The following is a 24063-nucleotide window of genomic DNA, read 5'->3' as shown; positions in this document are numbered from 1 at the left end:
CGTGGGGGCTCCTCATTCACGGGAAGGATTGCCATTTCTAGTGACTGGAATGTGAAGTTTTTGAGAGGGGCTGTGTGTCACAGCCTGGGATTTGTTGGGATGAATATAAAACAGGCAGAGGGAACAAGCAAAGATTTCTAGAGAGAGAGATCTCTGGGAAGGAATCTGGAGACAACTGAGGAGAATGGTTGGTGGTCTGGACCAATGTGAGGGAGGTGGTTAGAAGGGTGAAAAGTGTAGTAGATAACTTTTTCAAGTGTAACTTTTGAGGTTTTCTAAAGAAATGGATGTGAGGTGAGAGTAAGGGCAGATTTGATGGAGGCACCAAAGCTTCTGATCTGAGAGAATAGAAGGAATGTGGAAGAGCTTGTTCCAAGGGTATGGGGTGTGTGTGTGTGTGTGTGTGTGTGTGTGTGTGTGTGTGTGTGTGTGTGTTTGTACTGGGGCTTGAACGCAGGACCTACCATTCTCACTTGGCTTTTACATTCAAGGCTAGCACCCTACCATTAGAGTCACATCTTCATTTCTGGTTTTTTGTTGGTTAATTGGAGATGTGTCTTACAGACTTTGAACAGTGATTCTCAGACGACGGCCTCTAGGGAAAAACAATGTGATTTGCAGAGTTTTCTTTGGAGCCCTCCAGGAGAGCAGAATGGTGGACAACTACAGTCACAATATTCCAAGTACACAGGTGAAAATAGAACCGGGGATGGGTGGAGGGGTAGCGACAGGAGTGACACTGTTCAAGATGCATTGTATTCCTAAATTGATGGCTTGCATTGAAACTGCTTCAGACAATTACACATAATAACAAAATAAATTTGAAAATACTCTAGGAAAAAATGTAGTGAGGAGAATAGAAATCAGAGTAGCAGGAAACTGATAATGGTGGATGATGCTTTATCAGGAAACTATTTTATACTCTTGTTTATGTTGGAAAACTTCCTCTACAGTTTATTTTTAGAAAGCAATTTTCTATTCTTAAAAGGAACATAAACAGAAGATGATAGCACTCACTGAAGTGAACTAAACTCGAAAGACAATGAATGAGAGAATGGATGACTACAATCTTTGGTATTACTGGTAAATACGATGAATTTATCTACTGTGCCTTGAAAAGCTATTCCCGGGCTACTCAATCACTATTAGCTGAATGCTTACTGTAAACCTGTCACTAGGGTTGGCTTGTATGAAAAGCATAATCCTTGCTTTCAATTTGCTAAAAGTCAAGACGAGAGAGAAGAACATGAAAGTATCCACTAGAACTGAGTTTTGTAGAAAAAGAACTCAGCAAATTTGTTGACAGGAACAGAGGATAATAGATGAAGAAAGCTTCCAGAAGTAAATTGTGTCTTGATGGTTGAACAAGTGGAAAGGAAGCTAGTGATTAGGCTATGGGAGTGGAGGAGCGAAAATGGGAGATGACAGCTGGTGGATTAGAGTGGCTGTCCATCAGGTAAGCATGAAAAAGTGGCCCAAAACTAGAGACCTTGCTTGAGGTGATAATACTTGCAAGAGAGTCTTTGAAACTCTCTTGTAATTTGTGACTTACAGATATTCACCACAAATGTGTTTTGCTATTGAATATTGGTCAGGCACACACACACACACACAAAGAATTTGGTTGGTGGTGGGGCTTGGATACTCAGAGTCTAGGTACTGTCCCTGAGCTTCTTTTGCTCAAGGCTAGTACTCTACCACTTTGAATCACAGTTCTACTTCTGGTTTTCTTTCTTTTTTTTTTTTGCCAGTCCTGGGCTTGAGCTCAGGGCCTGAGCACTGTCCTTGGACTTTCTCAAGGCTAGAGCTCTACCACTTGAGCCTCAGCACCACTTCCAGCTTTTTTGTATGTATGTGGTACCAAGGAATCAAACCCGGGTCTTTGTGCATGCTAGGCAAGCACTTTAACCACTAGGTCAAACTCCCAGCCCATACTTCTGGTTTTCTAATGGTTAATTGGAGATAAGAGTCTCACTGAATTTAGTACCTGGGCTGGCTTTGAACTGCAATCCTTATATCTCAGCCTCCTGAGTAGCTAGGATTACAGGCGTGAGTCAACAGCACTCAGTGGCACTAAAAATTTTTATTCGAGGAAATGAGTTTTTGAAATCACACTTATAGGTAGGGGATTGAAATCACACCAGCAGGCAGGCCAAATAGAGTGAGGTAGCTAGACAAATTAGGAAGCAGATGCAGGTATTCAAGGGAGGCAACAGAGACCTCAGGTAGACCAGTTGCATTCTCGTGGTGAGAGCAGATACAAGAGGATCTTTAAGGTATAAAGTAGATAAAAGCTTCCAATTGTTAGACACCATAGAGGAGTATAGACATTCAATAATGAGAAAAGACAAAGAAACTGGCTGGTAATAAAGATATGACATTTTAGAGAATAATGCCTAGCCTTAAATGCAATTATTATAAGAAAGGGGAATAATCTATCATCTGTCTATCTGTCTATCTATCTATCAAAAGGGGAATAATTATCTATCTATCTATCTATCTATCTATCTATCTATCTATCTATGTATCATCTATCTCTCTCCTAAAAGTCCTTTGCTTTAGTGAAAAAAGAAAATTGTAGAATTTTTATTAGTATTGCTACCAAGATTCAACAAAACATTTGCTTATAAAATAGTCAAGAAGAGATGGGAAGCTAGGCTTAGAAAAAAGACAAGGAGGGGCTGAAAAAACAATGTTTTCATTGAACAATCTTGCAGGGACAGATGTAGAACAACAATAACAATACTTTATGAAGCAAGAAACAAAAAAGTGAAATTTATAGCAAATTTTTTTCTCCTCCTTGTCATTTCTCCCACTTGTCATTTATATTGCTGCCTGCAGCGTTTTTCCCCCAGAAATTTCTCTGATCAGGATCCCCAAGAATCTCTGTTGTAAATGTCATTGGTCGATCCATCTTGATCGACCAATCAGAAGCCTCAGACACAGCTGTTTACGAAAAGAGTTCCCATAATTCAAGTTTTATGAGATTTATTCATGATGTTACAGTATGAGCTATTTTTATTTATTAAAAATATCAAACAATAATAAAAAAACCTGTTGGTATGCATGTTTTCTCTATCCAACTGGGAGGCTGCTTTTTCACAGGACAATTGAGAGATGTCACTTTGAGACAATTTTCATAAAAGTCATTTCCATGTATCTCAAGTGCTGTCTGGATGGGTGTCCTACATGTTTTCAACAGATGTCTTTGTTGGTCTTTGCTAAGACTCTGTATCATGTTTTTGGAGCTGAAAGAAAGTGAGAACTCTGAGGTCAATGTCAGTAGTGAGGTGCTCACACAAAGGATATATAATTCCATGTTCAATCCTATGTGACATCCCAGTGCATGCAGTCTATTTTTCTATATCTACTTAGGGTTATCAGGACTGTGAGGCAGGGTGGCCACTGCGATTTCCATTTTACTTAAGGGAAAGCAGATAGGTTAAACCGATTGCTTAGGTCACATGAATGTTAAAGGCAGCAGCAAGTCTTAAAGTTTCAACTTACGACTTCAGTATTTTTCTTCCTTGTTTTTTTTTCTTATGGATACTGGAGTTTGAACTCAAGACCTTATTCTTGCTGAGAAGAAGCTTAACCACTTAAGTCATACTGCCAGCTTGCTTTACCACTTGAACCCCTAGCCCCTTTTAGTTTTCATTTTTTCCCCTAGAGTCTTGTTTTTTTGGCCCAAACTGGCCTGGACTGCAATCCTCCTATTTATATTTCTTGCTAGTTAGGATGACAGGCACAGCTTTTTTTATTGCTTGAGATGAGGAGAGAGGGTCTTCTAGTTTTTCCTGGAGTGGCCTCAAATTCAATCCTCTCAATTCCTGAGTAGCTAGGATTATAGGTCCAGTTAAACTATGGTACTTTTTCTAATACTTTTTCTTATCTTGCTATAACATTTGATTTCTTCCCATATGACATCCTAAATAGTTTATTTGAAAATAAATCTCATTTTAAAATGAGATCCATTTCTAGGTCCAAAGTATGGGTATTCCTAGAGCTGCCTCATATATTGCTAATTTTTTAGAATTAGGGGGATAAAAGAGTCCTCATCTTTTGATAGGAGCCATTTCATTCAACAGAAGTCTTAGGATAGAAGTCAACTTCAATGTGATTCTCAAAGCCTATACAGGTCTGTTTATACACTGTTCAGATTGCTATTTATACCAATGTTCTGAGGTCAAGGAACCTTGCCAAGAGTGACAGAGAGACGTAATAATAACTGGTTTAGACAGAACCACGAATGTCTGTGTAGTCTCTGATTTCAGATTCATTTTCCAGTTTTTAGGTGCAAGTTTTATCCCCTCTGAATGTTTCAAACTGCTACAAGACATAGATGTTCAAGCTGGATGCCGGGGGCTCACTTTTGTCATCCAGTCTATGTGAGAGGCTGAGACCCTGAGGATTCTGGTTTCAGGAAGCTAGGACAGAAAGTTCCAGGAGGCTTTCTCAGTGGAAGAAACTGTACCTGATGGAAGTACTGATGTTCCTGCTGTGGCAGGAAGTACAAAATAGGTGGATCACATTCCAGGCAAGAACCCTGCTAGGAAGAGAGACTCTATCTCATAAATGATCACTATGAAAAAAGGTCTGGAGGTATGGCTCAGTGGTAGAATGCCCACCTAGCAATCACAAAGCTCTGAATTCAAACTCTAGTACTACCAGAAAAAAAGAGAAAGAGGTAGAGATTCACTATGTAATGCTTAATTTATATAAATAAATATCAAACTATAGCTCTTAAAGCATCCACTGGGGATGGTTTGAGGGTATTAAAATGTCAGAATCCATCAAAATGCCTTGATGGGTACATTTACATATAAAAGTAACCTAGGCACAGATAATGTAGGCTATCAAGAAATATTCAACTAGCAAAGGGCTGTTAAAAAGAAGCCATTTTACCTAGTGTTTTAACTGAAAAAAAATATGAGACAGAAGAAAATAAGATTAGTCTGGTAGAAATCATGAATAGCTCTCTTACCTCAAATATGTTTTTAGAAGACAATTGGGGGCTTTTTTAGTTGTTCTTGCTTTAAAGAAAGATAACATATGATAAAATATCTGCAGTTTTAAGATCAACAACAATTTATTATCTTGCTGATAATTGTTTTAGTCATGCACTTAATGGTTAACTTAATCAAGCTTTTCTTCAGTTAGCCTTATTCACATACATGGAATACATGAGCACATATCTTTTTTTTTATTTAGAGACTACTTCATTAGTTTCTATAATCAAACCCACGTCGATAAGACCTTACATATTTAATACAGTGTGTTTATCCCTGTACAAATGAAAAAAAAATAAGTTTAACGTTTCTAGACCAATATGGCTATTAATTTCTGTACAATGCCAACTCAACATGGTAAACTGGGATACTTTTTTCCAAAGTTGACAGCACAGCTAAAGTTTCCAAAAATTCAAATTATATATATGTATATATATTTATATTTATATAAAAAGAACAATAATAGCAGTATGTTATGCATTGATAGCAGCAACAGCTTTTCCAGGTTCTGCAGTCACCTGAACAAAATTAGACATCCATTAATAAAAAGAAAAAGATAGAAAACAAAACCCCCAAAATGCGAAGTTCTGTTACTGTTGTGGTACCTGGAAGTGAAGTAAAGATAACTGGTGCTGGGTAGAAGAGCCTTATTTTTTATTATGGCAGCTTGCTATTTTTATAACATGGTAATTAGATTGAACACAATCAAAGTACAGTAGTAACTGATGTCCCCTTCCTGGGTGAGTGAGCAAATGATTAAATATTAATGTCAGCATCCTTGAACATATCCAAATGTGCATTGTCTGGCAACTTTGACATCTCCTGTGTGGAGCTTTCACCATTCAAACGTAACAGATTTGGTAAAATATTATTAGGTTGAGTCCTGGTTGCCTTCGTTCAGTCATCTTTGTATGGATCCAGTGGTTGTGGGTATGGTTTTTGTTTTGCTGTTTGGGTTTTTTTTTTCTTCTTGCTCCTACGCCTTCATTTTCAAATGGTTTATAGCCAATAGAGTGAGTTATTAGAACTGTGTCACTAATGGAAGGAAATCCTATCTAAGAAAGTGCATTTCTTTACAGAGCTGTGTCCTACCATCCTTTGGACCTTCTGCTGGAAAAATAGAATCAAGTCTCAATAATGCCTTTTTAATTATATCCTCTAGTATTATAGACATAGGACAGTACTGTGTCATCCCTCTGTGAATATAAAACACCTTGTACCTGCTTTATGATACATAGTAGTGACTGTGCTTTATCAGAGCTGTTTTTAATGATGTTACTCAAGAATGTTTTCTTTCCAGATGATGATTGAGAAGCTAATTTAAAAATGGTGCCATGAGCACATATCTTTTATTTTATTTTATTTTGGATTTGTCGGTTGTGGGCCTTGAACTTGGGGCCTGGGCACTGTCCCTGACTTCTTTTGCTCAAGGCTAGTGCTATACCACTTTGAGTTGTAGCTCCACTTCTAGTTTTCTGGTAGTTAATTGGAGATAAGAGTTTCCTGGTCTTTTGTGCCTGGGGTGGCTTTGAACTTGTATCCTTAGATCTCAGCTTCCTGAATAGCTAGGATTATAAGTGTGAGCCACTGGTGCCCAGTTCATATCTCTTTTAATCAAATAGTTTCAAGAGACTAATGGAGAGTAGAAATATCCATCTAGTAACTCAATCAATTAAAACTGATGCAGATATATTATGATTTCTAGAGGATGTCTGCATGAACATTAAAGTGACCAGCTATTTTAGAAAGCCAATCTAGGGTGCAGCTATATCAAAGAAAAACAGTAGGACTAGTTAACTAGAAGCTATCATCAAAGTGGAACAAAATAAACAACGCATGTGAGAAAATATATTCCTTTTGTTTTTCTCTGATATGGATTTTAACTCTATGTGATTCAGATTTTGTATAATATTACATAGTCTTCAGATATATAGGACCTTTAAAATTTTGAATATACAGTGAAGTTAATTAAATAGTATATATACATATATATATATATATATATATAAAACAAATTAACAATGACATGTTGCTCTCAGGGTGGGTTTTTTTTTTTTGCTGTTTCCTTTTCCAGTAATATCTAAGAAGGCTATGTTACTTCCCTTTTCATGCTTTCTTCTTTTTGTTGGTACTGGGCCTTAAACTCAGGGCTGGGGTGCTGTCCTTTAGCTTTTGTTCTCAAGGCTGGTGTTCTACCACTTGAGCTGCAGCTCCACTTCAGCTGTTTGGTAGGTTAACTGGAGATAAAACTCTCAGACTTTTCTGCCAAGGCTGGCTTCAAACCTCAATCTTCAGACTTCAGACTCATGAATAGCAAAGATCACAGGCATGAGCTAACAGCACCCATCACCACATGCGTTTGCTTATTTCCCTACTATGTGTCCTTCCACTTGCCATTAAAGTAATATAGACATTTAACCTCTCTCTCTTTTTCTCTCCCTCTCCCATCTCCTTCTGTTCCTCCTTTCTTCCCTTCTTCTCTCAGTCTCTGTCTCTCCTTCCCTCTCCTCCCCTCTCTCCCCCCATCCCTTCTCTCCCCAGCTCTTCCCTAGCTCCCCCTTGGTCAAGCTGGTCTGACCACTACCAATGCAATACCAATGTACTGACACTGGGTTCCTTTCATTATCTGAACTCTTAGAACACTCACTGGGTACAGAAATCAGAAAAGTTTGACAGGCAGTATATTCTGACTAGTTTTCCCTCTGTATTTTTAGAACTAGAAAGAAAAATAAATATTATGTTTCAGGATTTCTGAGGTGAATTAATTGACCACCTGATTTTAAAATTTTAAACGTTTTTTATGCTACCTTAGTTGAATGGGGGAACATTTTATTGTTCTATTTCTACACATGTTTAAAATATATTCTACTCACTTGACAACCTGATTTTAAAGTGACATCACAGTTTCCTACATGTCGATCTTGATCAGTGACATTTTATTCTATGGTTCATACTCAGAGGGTGTTCCTGTTTTACTCACCCAAACTTTGATTTGGCAATGATCTTCTGAAAAAATCAATAATATAGTCATCTGACCTTGTATCTGAAAAGATGGTAAAATAGCATAATACCATAAAGATAATTTCCTGTTTATTGAGACTTCTAATTTTTCATAGTATTTTAAAATAAAAAATGTTAATGTGTACAACGTTGTTTAGCAGGATGAAATTAATATAAACAGTTTTCAAATAGAAATATTCTGAATATGTATAACTTTTGGGCTAATGATTCCTTTTCTAGAATTTTTCAAAAGATACAATTCAGAATATACACAATAGGAATTTCAGTTTTCATTATTGTTCACAATAGCAGAAGTTAGAAGTAAAAGTTTACAATGAAATAGCTGGATAAAATTCCTTAGTGGAGGAATTGCTGCCATTTATTTGCATGTAAAAAGGCTTATAATTGGGCTGGGAGTTTGGCCTAGTGGTAGAGTGTTTGCCTAGCATGCACGAAGACGCCGGTTGGATTCCTCGGTACCACATACATAGAAAAAGCCGGAAGTGGTGCTGTGGCTCAAGTGGTAGAGTTCTAGCCTTCAGAAAGTCCAAGGACAGTGCTCAGGCCCTGAGTTCAAGCCCAGGACAGGCCCCCCCAAAAAGGCTTATAATGTTCTGTAATTTTAAATGAAAAAGAAGGGGGCAAAGTAGCAAGACAATTTTGTTAACATTTAAATTATTCTTCTAAATCTGTATGTTCTTTTGAAAAAATGTAGTTTTAAATGTGCTTTTGATGTAACTTTGCTAACCTTTAATTTTTGACAATAAATTTTTTTCATAAAATCATGTATATAAATTATAAAAAGTAGCTGAATTGCTTGGCTAATTACTATCAGACAGAGTGATGTTCAAGTGAATTAACCATCTTAATTAGAACTGAATCTGCCCTTTGTTGTGGCTTATTTTCATTTTTATATTAGCTTGCTGTTTCATAGAATAAATGGATCTATATAAATATGTAATCAGTATACATATATACCCATGTGACAAAAGTTCAGCAAGTTATATGCATACAAAATTAAATATTTTTAGGTAGGATAAAAAATTCCTGAAACTAGATGATTTTCCCCAAGGAATCTAATTAAAGATGAGCTAATAGAAATAAATAAGAAATTACCAGGATGCCAGACATGGTGGTTTACTCCTGTAATAACAGCTTTGTGAGAGGCATAAGTAGAAAGAGCACTGTCTGATGTCAGACTCTATCTGAACAATAGCTAACTCATGAAGATCTAGGGATAAGACACAAGTGCTTGCCTAGAAGAGTGAGGCTTCAATCTTCAGTCCTCAGATCTCCTGAGTAGCTAAGGTTTACAGGTATGAGTTACCTTAAGATGGTTTGAATACTTTAAACTTCTCTATTTCTTTTCAACCCTTACAGTGCGTTGTGGTTATGCCTTTTGTGTGGTCCTCTGCTTTCCCATGTAGGTCATTACCCTTTCCTCTCTGTTCCCTGGGAACTCTGTGTCCACTATTGCATTGCCCCTGTAACCTGGGCTGGGCCACATGCTTTTCTTCCCTGACTGAGAGATGAGGAAGAACCCACCTTAATCAAGACTCCTTCATCCCCTAGGTGCAAGTTCAGTGGCAGCAGAAGTCCCATGGCCGAGCTGCTGAGGGAAGGAAGTGACTGCTTCTGGAGAGGGAGAAGCAGAGCCTTACCTGTCATGTCAGAGGAGGTTTCTCCCAGTATTTGCTTTTCGTTGTCTTCTCCACAAACCTAATGGAATGGAGAACCAGAAGAAAACAAGGCTGTGCCTGAAATGTGCGCATGAGACACATTTTTTATGGCATATGGTTTGCAAGGAACGCTTCTCATTTTACGATACTAGGTCTAGTCTGGCCACATTGAATCTCCAGCATTTGACCACACAAATTGCCTAGCATCAGTGAATAGAAGCTTTGCTACTGAAAGTGCTGAAGACAGTTTCCATTAAGCCAGGTAATCCTGGCTACTCAGGAGGCTGAGATCTGAGGATCACAGTTTGAAGCCAGCCCAGACACAAAAGTCTATGAGGCTTATCTCCTATAAACTACTCAGAAAAAGCCAGAAGTGGCTCAACTGGTAGAACACTAGCCTTTAGCAATACGAAGCTTAGGTACAGTGCCCAGGCCCCGAGTTCAAACTCCAGAACCAGAAAAGAAAAATAGTTCTTACTTTATATAGACCTTAGAAAGAGACAAAATACATCACACTTCTTTAAATTAAAAATGAAAAAAATGTATAAAAAGGAGTGTGGAATGGTGAAAATACATAAAATTGTATAGAAAAAAATCTATGAACATTGAAAAATTGTGCCCATACACAAATGATGAAAAAATATTTTTATGATGTTTGTAAAGTAATCTAGAACAAGGAAGAGCTTTCTGTCTTGAAAGGACTTGTCAGCCTCACCCCATTTGCTTAAAAATAACACAAAAAGCTGTGGGAAGCCCACAAATTATTATGTGACCCCAAAAGCAATTGAAATGTTTCCAAATTTCTGTTACTTTGCTTAGAATATTTATTATTAAGGATTTTCCAGAAAAAGTCCCAGGACAAAAAAAAAAAGAATTGAAAGCAGTTTTTTCAACTTGTATATGAATCCACCAACTTGTACACACACTCAATACAAGTAAACTATGAGACAGAATTAACACTGGGTGTGGTAGCATACATACTCCTGCAGCCCCATTACTCAGGAGACTGAAGAGGGAAGATCATTTGATTCCAAGGGTTTGAAAACAGCCTGGGAAACCTTTTTATTACCTTACACTTCTGGCCTTAGGCTCCTTGCAAACCTAATTGAAGATTTTCTTTCCCAGTTCTAATTTATTCCTTCTTGCTATCATGGAGGCATCTGATAAGATTTCCTCAAATATTTTTAGAGTAAGATAAGTATAAATAAAATTTAAATATGGCAGCTTTTAGAATCTGTTTCTCACATGTCAAGGATCTTTTGGGTTTTTATAAATAGCGGATTGTTAACCTTTATTTTGGGGGCAGAAATAGGGTATAAGAAGTATAAGGGAGGGGCTGGGAGTTTGGCCTAGTGGTAGAGTGCTTGCCTAGCATGCACGAAGACCCAGGTTTGATTCCTCAGTACCACATACATAGAAAAAGCCAGAAGTGGTGGTGTGGCTCAAGTGGTAGAGCCCTAGCCTTGAGAAAATCCAGGGAGAGTGCTCAGGCCCTGAGCTCATGCCCAGGACTGGCAAAAAAAAAAAGTACAAGGGAAAATAACTTGCCATTTTCTTATACTTACTTATTTTTTCCAAAGCTCTTAAGTGGATTAATAAATAGTCACCTCTTTTGTGGCATTTTGGTGGCTTGCTATGGCAGCGTTCCTTTCCTTCTTGGTTTTCAGGTGCTTTTTCTTATTTGTTACCTAGGTAAAAGAATTATCACACCAAGGATAGGGTATGTATAGATTCTGAACTGTCTTGAATTCCAACTTTCTAGAGACACAGAAGGAACGTTCCATTTCCTTCTTGTGAGAGAAGCCAAGTACCCGAGAGGTCACACACAAAGCAAACCAAAGAGTCCCTAAAAAGAGTGTGATTGAGGCTTAGTCAACACACATGTTGCAAACACCATGTCAGGGATATCAAATATATACCCAATAAAATGCCACAATTCTTGCCTAGTCTATGTAAAGTCCTTGATCTGATCTTCAGCACCCCTCAAGTTCTTTCCCCAAATTTTTTGGTTTGATGACTGATAGGTGCTTGTTACAGTTTATTTTAGTTTAGTTTTAGTTCCAGTCCTGGAGCTTGAATTCAGGGTCTGGGCACTGGCTGAGCTTTTTTTTTTTTTCCTGAAGGTTAATGTGCTACCACTTAACCCGGTCTCCTGGGCTTTCTTGCTAAGGCTGACTTTGAGCCTCCATCCTCAGATTTCAGCCTCCTGAGTAGCTAGGATTATAGGTATGAGCTACTGAAACTGGCTGTTGATTTTATTTTATCTTTTGCTATTCATGATGGCTTTCTTTTATTCCATCATTGGATGTGTGGGGTAACAAGAGCAGATAACTAGGATTTTTTTTCCCACAGGTTGTGGGAGATCAGGAAATAACTCCAGCCTTGATGAGGATTTTAAGGCTGACATTATGGGTGAAACTTTTGGGTATGTTGTAGAGAGAAATTGTGTGCTATCACGTTTTGCATTTAGGTAGGAAGTGAATATGACCTGGAAGGTAAACTCTGGTATATTGGATTTTTGTTTTCTGTGATAGGATTATGCATAGCCCATCTTTGTGGAGTTATTTCATAGTTCTTTTCCTCTGGGTGGAATCTACACTTCTCTATTCTGTAGATGGCTGGCCTGGCTACTGATGTACTATGGAGAATGGGATGTGAATGAGTCTGTATGTGGTGGTTATAAGTGTCCTCTTGTTGCCAGGAGGAAATGGGGCTTTGGTGGTGTGGTGGTTGTTCTTATACTTTGAGTTTTCACCTTTGGATTTTACCTTGGGTCATCTCCAGTCCAAGGAGAATGAGAAACAAGTGAAACATCATTGAACTAAACCTGTGGCCCAAAGCCAACACAAGCTGACTCCTTGCAAGGGAAGTACAGCTGACATTCAGATCCATGACTGAGAAAACTAAACCCTGAGGTTTTCAGGTTGTTAATACACCTAGTGTAACCTTGGCTTCCTTCCTCACTCCCTTAATCATCACCCTTCACCTTAGTAACTCCATCCCAAACTATAATTGCCATTGAAACGCTCATGCTTTAATTTTCTCTTAAGGAATTTGTCCCCACCTAACACCACCATATATATTCAAGTTATCTGCTTGGTTTATTGTGTGTCTTTCATTTTGTTCACTTCTCTCTCCTCAGTATCTACACAGTGCATGGTCATAGTTGGAGCCCATTGTAGAGTGGAATAATAAATATGCAGATGAACAAATTAATAAGTGATCAGAAGTCAGGTGATGGATGGTAGGCTACCATCTCTGTCACTACCAAGTAATGTGACTTTTGAGAAGTAATTTAATCTGTCTGAATCTTAATAATCTTATCTGTAAAGTATGATGTTCGAATAAAGAAAAACTCTAAGATTAGGAAATACTAGGCTTTAAAGATATCCACAATCAGTAAAGTAATTATATAATTATAATTACATAATCACCAACCTTTTAATATCTTGACTGTTAGCAAATAAGCAGAATGCCTTCTTAGCATATTCATCCCATGGCAAAAATCTTTCAGTCTTACCTGGGAAGTTAGTTGGACGAGGTAAGTCTGACAATCATTGGATTCTGAACTGTCTGAGCCTCGGCTACTAAAAGCAAACAACAACAATACTAATTTTAGTCATCAGAAAGTTTTAGTGACATTTCAGAATTTCAACTCTTGCTTTAACTTGATCATCTTTTTGAATGGTTAGATAATTCAAATGATCAGAAATGAGTATACCAAGATGATTGGTGTTTATTGTCTCTAGATACTCCGGAAATAGTTTGGTGGTTGTTGTTATTAAGCATGTAACTGAAATGTAAGCTATATTCATTACCTGGGAGAAAATGGTACCTGACACATAATAGGACTCAAGAAAAGAGCAAATGCTATTTAACTTGGGAGTTTCCTAGTTCTCATTGGTATCTGTAGCTCCCAAGATTAGTTTACTTTTTATATAGGTACATTTCATTCAGCTGAAAAACAATGCGGCAGCATCTAAAGTCAGCCAGATATGATGAAAAATGCATGCAGTTCCAGCATTTGGAAGGTTGAACAAGAAGATTATGAATTCAAGGCTAGCCTGGGCTACGAAATGAGTATGAGGCCAGTCTGGGTTATATAATGAGACCTTGTCTCAAAACCCAAATGAACAAAAATAAATTTAAAAAGAAAGAAAAACTGAGGGACCAAGACATGAGAAAGGGTAGCAATGTTTGTGAAGTAATGCACCTTCTATCTGGTGAATATAGTGTAACCCTTCTATTAATTGCAATAAAAATATCTTTTTAAAAAAAGAAAGAAAAACTGAAAAGAAGATGAAAGAAAATCTTTTTTTTTTTTTTTTTTTTTTTTTTTTGCCAGTCCTAGGCCTGAGTCAGGGCCTGAGCATTGTCCTTGGACATTCTCAAGACTAGAGCTCTACCACTTGAGCCTCAGCACCACTTCTGGCTTTTACTTTTCTATGTATGTGGTACCAAGGAATCGAACCCGGGTCTTCGTGCATGCTAGGCAAGCACTCTAGCACTAGGCCAAACTCCCGGCCCCCCAAAATCGATTTCTAATTATAATCATTTAATACAGCGATAAGAAAATACTGTTTGCTTGAAAGGAAATCAATGAAAAAATATTTCTGAGAATTATTCTCTCTATAAAATTTTAAATGAATAGAATGCGTACACAAAAAGTAAGGTTAAAAGTAACAATTAAGTATTAGGTAGAGTCAGAAATTAAATAAGAAACCTTAAAGCCAGGTGCTGAAGGCTCATTCTCATAACATAGCTACTCAGAGGAGTGAGAATAGAAGGATCAGTGTTTGAGGCTGCTCTAGGCAACTCATCGACAAGTAAAATGGCAGGCATCTGCATTATCACTAGGTACATTAGATAGGGAGGTTGGTGATATGAGCCCAGTCAAAGCAGAAATGTCCTAGAGATATCCTCTTAACAGAAGGAAACTGGACAGTGGCATGCCCCTCTAATCCCAGCAATAACAAGAGGCCTGAAGTAGGCAGATCACCCCCCCGCCCCCCCCCCCCCCCCCCCCCCCCCCCCGCCCAGCTGTGCACTAGTCAGGAAATGAGATGCTTTGTTAAAAACAACAACAACAAGAAAAACAGTGGGAGGCATGACTCAGTATTAGAGCACCTGCCTACCACATGGAAGGCCCTGAGTTCAAAACCCCAATACCACTCCCACAAAAGAGAAAATTACAAAATGGCAAAACAATAAAAAGAATCAATGGCTCACACTTATAATCCTAACTACTCAGGAGGCTGAGATCTGAGGATTATGGTTCGAAGCCAGCCTGTAATCCCAGCTACAGAGGAAGCTGAGATCTGAGGGTCATGGCTAGAAGCCGCCGTAGAATGGAGTACGTAAGACTCTTATCTTCAATTCACCAGCAAGAAGATGGAGACAGAAGTGTGCTCAAATGGGAGTGCCATGAACAGAAAAAGGAGAGCAAGAACATGAGGCCCCTTGTTCAAGCCCCAGTAGCAGCACAAAATAAAATGAAAATATTAAACAGTTGTACACCACACTATGAATAACTTAAAATAAGTATATGAATTCCAGAAATACATAATTTGAGAAGACCAAATAATGTAAAAAAAAAAATGTGTTCTGGGCTGGGAGTTTGGCCTAGTAGTAGAGTGCTTGCCTAGCATGCACGAAGACCCAGGTTTGATTCCTCAGTACCACATACATAGAAAAAATCCAGAAGTGGTGCTGTGGCTCAAGTGGTAGAGCTCTAGCCTTGAGAAAACCCCAGGACAGTGCTCAGGCCCTGAGCCCAAGCCCAGGACTGGCAAAAAAACAAATAAATTGTGTTCTACCAAATAGTGAAAGATATTTGTGGGAACTGGGGGCCCAATATGCTTGTTATTTTAGCTACATAGGAGGCTGAGATCTGAAGATCACTGTTCAAAGCCAGCCAGGGCAGGAAAGTCTGTGAGACTCCAATAAACTAACAGCTGAAAGTGGAGCTGTAGCTCAAGAGGTAGTGTTAGCTTGAGCAAAAAAGCTTAGGGGTAGCATCCAGGCCTTTAGTTCAAACTCTAGGAATAGCACAACAACAACAACAAAAACTTTAACAATATTCTCGCAAACTATATTCACCAGCTCACTGAAAGATTAATACCAGCAGGCAGAGACAGGGAGAATCATGGTTTGAGCTATGTGAGCAAACATCATGAGAAGTCATTCTCGACCAGTAAAAAGCTGAGCAGAGTAATGTGCTTCTGTCATCCTTGCTATGATGGGAAGCACAGGTCTCCATGTTGGCTAGGCGTATGTATGAGACTACTCAAAAATAAAGCTCAAATGGCCTGGGCTGTGACTTAAATAGTAGAGCACGTACATGTAAATACAAGACCTTGACTGTAAATCTCAGTAGCACAAATAAATAAATGGAATGAAGTTTGAGGGAGAGAAAGAAGGGGGAGAGGGAGGGAAGGAGGGAGGAATTGACAATGGTATTCTATGATGAACATAGTAAAGCAAATGCCACGAAAATGACCTCTCCAATCTTGCCTTACCTAGACTCTAGATCCACGGCAATTTCTATGACAGAAGTATCTGAATCATCAACAGTTTTTTCCAAGCTCATATGCTTCTCCATTTCCTCCAATTCTTTCAGGCACTGGTAGTACTAGATTATAAATGAATCCATTATTAAAACAACTTTGGCTGGCCACTCATGGCTCATGCCTGCTACACAGGAGGCTGAGATCTGAGGATCATGGTCCAAAGCCAGCCCAGGCAGGAAAGCCTCCTGAGACTCTTAACCTCAAGAAACTAATCAGAAAAAGGTGGAAGTGGTGCTGTGGCTCAAAAGACAGAGCAGTGACTTTGAGCAAAAGGAGCTCAAGGTCCCAAGTTCAAGCCCCAGGACCAACACGAAACCCCCCCCCCACCAAGATACAATTTTGCTTTCTAACTGAACAAGTTGAATATTTGTAGACATTTGGAATATTAGTTACGGAGACATATAATCACAGATCTGTTACAGCTGGCAAGTGGTTGACGGATGAATGTATTTTTGCTTACCTTGCTCCGGTCAGGATCACAGTAGTCTAGGAGAGAATCACAAAAGTGGTAACCTATCGACTCCAAATCCCGGGTGTTGAAATGAGTGCCCCGTTTATTACCTAAGACACCAATAAGTTTAGCTTCACTTGAGGATGATTCAATCCTTCTTTCCCCTTATTTAATCTGGTAGGCCTATGTCACAAGGAAGCACAAACAAAATGTTCGTATGAACCGTGGTATGTGTTGTAGCTATTCTTCAACAGCTGACTAAGGGGCCTGCCCACACCTGGACCCCAACTACGTCAGTGTGGCACACCAGAAGAAAATTCATCCCGCTGATGCTGTGGTAGGAGGTGGAAGTGCTCCTGAGACACTGCTGATCATCATTACTGGGAGAAAAACTAGGGTAAAAACTTCGTGAAAAGAATGTTTTGATCATCACAAATAATGGTGCATCAATTTCTAGAGGCAGAAGGTACACGTGTGGATTTCCAGTGATTTCTTTTATGGATTCATTTTCTTAAAAAACATGTATATAGCATACAAATGAAGCTCTAGGTATGACTCTTCGGTACCACATACTCAGAAAAGCCATTAGTGGTGCTGTGGCTCAAGTGGCTGAGCACTAGCCTTGAGCAAAAAGTGTCCAGGGACAGTGCCCAGGACCTGAGTTCAAGCCCCGGGACTGGCAAAGAAAAAAAGAAATCCCCCTAGCATTGGTTTTTACTTAAAATCTCTGGGAATGCCTATTTGTAAGCTAATCTGTGGGCCGTGAGTGTGGCCTAGTAGTAGAGTGCTTTCCTAGCATGCACAATACCCTGGGTTCCATTCTTTGGTACCACATACACAGAAAAAGCCAGAAGTGGTGCTGTGGATCCGGTGGTAGAGCACCGCCTTGAGAAGGCTAAGAACAGTAGCCAGGCTCTGAGTTCAAGCAATAGGACTGGCAAAAACAAAACCTCCCCAAAACCACAATGAAATTCTATGGTGCCAGCAAGGAGAATGACATCGCCCCATTCATAAGGAAATTGAAAGACTTGGAAAAAATCATATTAAGTGAAGTAAGCCAGACCCAAAGGAACATAGGCTCCATGGTTTCCCTCATTTGTAACATTTAGTTTAGGTGTAGGACTGTCCTAGCAGAGGATCACAGTAGCTCAAAAGCTATGTACATGGGGCCATATAGGATGAGGCTAAGCAAAACAAATTCTAGGATATAGAAACAAGAGGTTTATCTCTAAGGGTTTGGCTTTTTATTTTTTGCCAGTCCTGGGGCTTGAACTCAGGGCCTGGGCACTGTCCTTGGACACTTGTTGCTCAAGGCTAGCGCTCTGCCACTTGAACCACAGTGCCACTTCTGGCTTTTTCTGAGAATGGGGTACTGAGGAATTGAACCCAGGGCTTCGTGCATGCTAGGTGAACAGTCTACCACTAGGCTACACTCCTGGGACCATGCTTATTGTTCTTAAGGTACTATGTTTATTTGCTTATTTGAAATACGGAAGGGAAGAGGAAAAACAAGATGATTGAGAAGGGAAAGTGGGAGAAAAATATGGGAAGGGGTAACAATGTTCAAGAAGTAATGTACCCACTACCTGATGAATGTGTAACTCCTCTGTACATCACCCGGACAATAACATAAAAAATCAAAAATAAAGATGAAATAGTCCCCGAGTGAAAACTTACCCTATGTACAGAATTAAATATCAGTATGCATTTTAATGGAAGCAACTTGTTCACTAACACATGCTCTGTCTTATCAGTTTTACACTGAGATATGCATGTCAAGCAGGTATGTTGGTACGTACCTGTAACCTCAGCACTGGGGAAGCTGAAGCAGGATGATTACAAATGGGAGGCCAGCTTAGGCTATGTAATAAAATCTCAATTTTAGGCCCCTGTCCCAGTTAAAAAAAAACCCATGTTTCTCCGTAGCTTCATTCTCTGAGATGGAGAACTGTTGACCTTACCCAGAGTAGATCCACAAAAGGTGGCCTCCATGGTAAAGCTGTTTCTGATTCCCATTTTCCACATGACCACCCTTCCTGTTCCTTCCTTGCTCTTCTGCACATTAAACTTGCAGGCCGGGAATGAAAACTGAAAAGCAGCAAATGAAAGTGAGGCCCACATGTTTCTTAAGAAGCAGGGTTGAAGAGGATTTAAGTCATTGTGTGAAATCTGTAATTCTCACTAAAGTTTTAGGGGCTACCTGACCAATAAAGATCAAAGATGATAGATGATATCATTAATCAGAAAAATAACTGGTTGCTTTTTTCTTTTTACAAATCTATATAAAGTGAACATTTCTTTAAAAGATATATCAGATCTACATTCATCCTTAGAACCTAGGTACATTACATATAATAATATGTACTTGCTTTTAGAAACACATGAACAGAAATGATACACTTGATTTTTGAGATTTACACATTCCGATTCCTTGAATAAGGTATACCTTTAACTCATATTTAAAATCACTTAATTAACACTTAGATTTTATTGCAATAGTATCATACTTTTGGGCTGGGTGCCAGTGGCTCATGCCTGTAATCGTAGCTACTAAGGAGACTAAGATCTGAGGATCATGGTTCAAAGCCAGCCCCAGCACAAAAGTCTGTGAGGCACACATCTCCAATTAACCACCAGAAAACCGGAAGTGGCACTGTGGCTCAAGTGGTAGGGCGCTAACTTTGAGCTGAAGAGCTCAGGAACAGTGCCCAGGCTTAGAGTTCAACCTCTGCAACTGACCAAAAAAAAAAAAAAGTTTTGGAAAGGAGTTTAAACTTCTCTTTGGTAGTAGGATTAAACTCAAAGAAGCACTGTCCCATTTCATTCCCTAGTCCATTTTCAGATGGGGTGTCACATGTTTGACTGAAGTAGCTTGGATTACCATCCTCCTATCTCCATATCCCAAGTTGCTGGGATTGTGTTTGTTGCCATTCCATACTTAGGAATAATTAGTGTTAGACATTTCCAGGAGAACATGCTTTACTTTCATATGACAGGCCAATTGAAAGCTTCCTAACATATTATTTATAAAAAGGATAAAAAGGTTTTTGGGAGGATTTATTAATTTACTTATTTTTGACAGAGTCTTGCTGTATTTCCCAGGCTGTCATTCTTAGCTTCTCAAGTTCTCAAGGTATGCATCATTCCCAGCTCTTTTTTTTTTAAAATAATATAACATTTATAAAATAATTATGTTATTCTTTTTTAATCTAATGTTTGTACATTATTGAAATATTGGTTATTCATTTTTTTCTTGGCAAACTTCTACTAAACACTTTAAAGATATTATACATTTCTTAAGAGCATACCTTTAACCTATATACACTAAACACATATTAAAGTAATAAAGGCCTCAAAACATATTGAATGGCAAATAGAGGAACCTTCCATATGTAAAATAATCTTTGTTTCTTCACTATGTAGCTCACATTTGCTTGGAACTCATTATGTAACCATAACTTAAATTGGAGTGTGTGTGTGTGTGTGTGTGTGTGTGTGTGTGTGTGCACGAATGCACATGCTGTTCCTGGGGCTTAATGTTAGAGCCAGAGTGCTGTCCCTGAACTTCTGTGCTCAAGGCAGTGCTCTGTCACTTGAACCAAGTTCCACTGCTGGCTTTTTGCTTGTTTATTGGGGATAAGCGTCTCTCAGATTTATCTGCTGGGGGTTAGCTTTGAACCCTGAGCCTCAGAGATTTCAGCCTCCTGAGTAGCTAGGATTACAGGCATGAGTTGCTGGCACCCCAAAAATTGTTTCAAATTATTTGGTCACGAAGCAGTTCCACATAATTGTTTCCTTATGTCGTCAGCTGTGTAAAGCAGTCAGAAGAACTAAATATAAAATGAGGTTACTGAGAAAGCTTATCTCTTCCACTGTCCACAAGGAGCACTGTTAGCAGAAGGGAAACTGAGCTCTTCAAGGTGCTTACTTTATCTGGGCAGTTCTTGCTCAGCATCAGTGGGAAGATTCGTTGCTGTAAGTACAGAGATTTGGTTTTAGAGCGGTAACTGCCATCGCAGCCATACATGAAGATATTTTCCTTCCTGCTGTGGCCATGGAGATCACAGTATAAAATCACCTCTCGCTTCTCCATCAGTCTACCCAGAAAAGAAGAAAGGGGTTACTAACACCTCAGCATTCTCTTCGATAGGTACAACTGTGTCTTTGTTATATAACGTCCAAATATGTAGCCTTTCAACTTTGTCTTCTTATCTACATAGCATTATTGCCACTACTAATAGACATTTGAAAACATCTATATAATCATTGCCTGTAACTATCTAGATGTGAGTGGTTGTAGCCTTCTATCATGAAGACAGAATTTACCTGATTCCCAAAGACTTTCCACAAGAAACTCACTCTGCTTTATTCTTGGTTTTGGTCACTGTTCATGTTGTTTCTTTTTGACTGGAAAGCACTCATTCCTTCATCATCTTTATAAATGTACATGGTACCCTCATGATCAAAACACATCTGTATCTCTTCCTTCCTTCCTAACCGCTGGAGCTCATCCACTTCCTTCCTGTGGAACTTCTGTATCACAGTTTTCTCAGTTCGACATGTATGGTCCTTAATCGAAATCCTCTAGAACTGTGTTATCCACAGAGAAGCTTCCCACATATTTGTTAATAACTGCACGCCTGAGGCCTTGGGGTTAAATAGACTGTCAGCTAACCCTTCATTAATTTGGTGACTGAATGTTATTCTAAGAGAAATGGTACTGGAATCCGAATTGACTTTTCCTGACAAAATTTTCAAAGAAGCGTATTTCAAAGAAATAAAATATTTTAAAGGAATGACTATATACATATATACATATTTCAAATCTTAGCCTATATAATTTAGAACACTTTCTTAAAAGAATAACAATCAAGCTTTTGAAAATGATCCCTGAAGGAGGCTTCCAAGTTAAAAATGGTGCCAGGGTGGTGGGATTAGGAGTATTTTGAAACTTGACATAGCATGGCCTAATCAATGGCACCTACACAATTGCTTATACATGAAGGGATAATGCTAAAATACTATCATAATGGTATTACAAAGTGGTATTGTAATATGAAACGTATTACCACAACATTAACATCTAAAATTAGAGCATTTAGGGCAGCTGATGATGGCTCACTTCTGTAATCCCAGCTACCTGGGAATCAGAAATGGGGAGGATTGAAATTTGAGGCTACCCAAGGTGAAAGTTAATAATACTGCATTTCAACCAAAAATGCCGGGTATGTACAGTGGGTAGCTCTGTAATTTTAGTTATCTGGGAGGTATAAGTAGAAAGATCATAGTTTAGAGAAAAAGTAAGGCATCTATGAGACCATATCTGAAAAAATAACTGAAGCACAAAGGGCTGGAACATGACTCAAGCAATAGAGAACTTGCCTACAAAGTTCAAGGTCTTGAGTTCAAGCCCTCGTAACACCCAAAGAATCCCAAACAAACACCACCTCCCACAACCTCAAATCAAAGCATGTAAAGCACTGTTTTCATTAAAAACTACTATACCTTAAGCTAATTTCAAACTGAAACCTATTATCCATATAATTTATTGTTCTTGCCAAGCCCCACTTCCCATTTTCTAGAGGTTCATTGGAGATAAGAGTCTCAGGTCCTTTTGTGCCCGGGCTGGCATTGAACCTCGATCCTCAGATCTCAGCCTCCTTAGTAGCTAGGAGTTTTCAACTTCCTCCTCCTCCTCCTCCTCCCCCTCCCCCTCCTCCTCCTGCTCCTTCTCTTCCTCCTCCTCCTCCTCTTCTTCCTCTTCTTCTTCTTCTTCTTCTTCTTCTTCTTCTTCTTCTTCTTCTTCTTCTTCTTCTCCTTCTCCTTCTCCTCCTTCTCCTTCTCCTCCTTCTCCTTCTCCTTCTCCTTCTCCTTCTTTTTCCACGAGTCATGGGGCTTGATCTCCACCTGGGCTCTGTCCCTGAGCTCTTCAGCTCAAGGCTACCACCCACCCCGGGCCTGAGCATTGTCCTTGAGCTCTTCAGCTCAAGGCTACTGACTTACCCTTGAGCCAAGCCCCACTTCCCGTTTTCTAGAGGTTAATTGGAGATAAGAGTCTTGATCTTTTTGTGCCGGGCCTGGCTTTGAACCTTGATCCTCATATCTAAGCCTTCTCAGTAGCTAAGATTACAGGCGTGAGCCACATTGCACTTGGCAGATTTTTCAACTTCTTAAGGGTCAAAAGAAACTTTTATTTCTAGATAATTAATTCCCAAAGAAATTATTATTATTATTGTTAAAGTAAAAGAATATTCACGTCACTCATCTTACATTAACAGTTTGAAATTTCTTCCTATTTGCTGATGACTGAGATGTCATAAGTATTTTATATTAGGGATCATATATGAAAACTATACTATGATGTATTCTAACATGCAACCTTTAATCTACTTACAGCTGCTTAACCTGACCATATTAATATTTAATATTAATTATTAATAATTAATATTACTTTATTTACCTGCCCTTATTAACAGCAAAAAAAAGTTTCTCTCTTTCTTGGGATTCTTTCTGTAACTTAATGAATAGAGCTCTGCCTTTACCTTTCCTACAAGATAACCTGAGACATTTAAATTTGCATCCACAGAGGCAAGCCCAAGGGTCTTGACCTATGATATAACTTTTGCTAGACCAGGAACCCTAACATCAAAGATCATAATGTATCTAACAAGGACCCCAGCAGCTCCCTTTAATTATTTTTAAACCCTTTTTATTTTAGAATAACTTTAAATTTAGACCAAATTTGTAAAAACAGTGAGCATTCTCATAAAAGCTTCTCTATCTTCCTTAAATGTTAACCTATTACATAAACCATGATATATTAAAAACAAAATACCACAGTCTATTGGCACATGCCTATACACACAGTTGCTTAGGATAGCATAGGATGCACTCCATTAGATGCAAGAGAGCTTGTCTGAAAAATACACTAAAAACAAAAGTAAAAGGACTGGATGTGTGGCTTAAGTGGTAGAGTGTTTACCTAGCAAGCTGGAGAAAGCCTGAGTTTAATGCCCCATACCACAAAAACAAACTAACCTAAAGACACCAATATTGGCACATAACTACTCAGCTTCCTTGGGATTTCACTAGTTTTTGTCCCCACTCATTTTCCTTATTCTGTGCTGGAATTTGGTCTGGAATATCACATTGCACAGCCAGTTCTTTCTGTTGCTTGCATCCCCAAGGAACAAAAGTCACCAGCTATTGTTTTATCACTTGAATGTTTCCCAGCTAGTTTCAAGAAAGCCAACTTGTCAGCTCCTCTGAGGAACTGAAGGATTTCCTTGCTCCCCTCCCCCAACTCTCTGCCCCTTCCTGGTACTTTCTAATGGGATTCCTGTGCTTGTCACTGT

The 24063-nt window shown here is 38.8% G+C and overlaps 1 protein-coding gene across 14 annotated transcripts in view; it reads right to left on the bottom strand.

The window, feature by feature from the left end:
* Agbl3 (AGBL carboxypeptidase 3) overlaps positions 1 to 24063 on the bottom strand; it is a 53700-nt gene that overhangs the window by 3934 nt on the left and 25703 nt on the right. For 4 of the 14 annotated variants that reach the window (XM_090333337.1, XM_090333345.1, XM_090333338.1 and 1 more), the window contains 10 exons: positions 20637 to 20805; positions 18670 to 18796; positions 16718 to 16818; positions 16207 to 16319; positions 13209 to 13275; positions 11296 to 11376; positions 9671 to 9728; positions 7990 to 8052; positions 4985 to 5033; positions 3055 to 3248 (listed from right to left, as the gene is read on the bottom strand). In XM_090333337.1, the coding sequence (XP_090189463.1) occupies positions 3055 to 3248; positions 4985 to 5033; positions 7990 to 8052; positions 9671 to 9728; positions 11296 to 11376; positions 13209 to 13275; positions 16207 to 16319; positions 16718 to 16818; positions 18670 to 18796; positions 20637 to 20805 (1022 nt within the window). Of the gene's footprint in view, positions 1 to 3054; positions 3249 to 4984; positions 5034 to 7989; positions 8053 to 9670; positions 9729 to 11295; positions 11377 to 13208; positions 13276 to 16206; positions 16320 to 16717; positions 16819 to 18669; positions 18797 to 20636; positions 20806 to 24063 lie in introns of those variants that run through there. The other 10 variants (XM_090333343.1, XM_090333346.1, XM_090333350.1 and 7 more) reach the window with 7 other exon arrangements.

The sequence above is a fragment of the Megascapheus bottae genome, chromosome 5 (genome assembly GCF_031878675.1).
Source record: "Megascapheus bottae isolate mThoBot1 chromosome 5, mThoBot2.hap1, whole genome shotgun sequence".
Lineage (NCBI taxonomy): Eukaryota > Metazoa > Chordata > Mammalia > Rodentia > Geomyidae > Megascapheus > Megascapheus bottae.
Note: the sequence above shows the minus strand (reverse complement) of the source record. Positions and strands in the feature narration are given on the sequence as shown.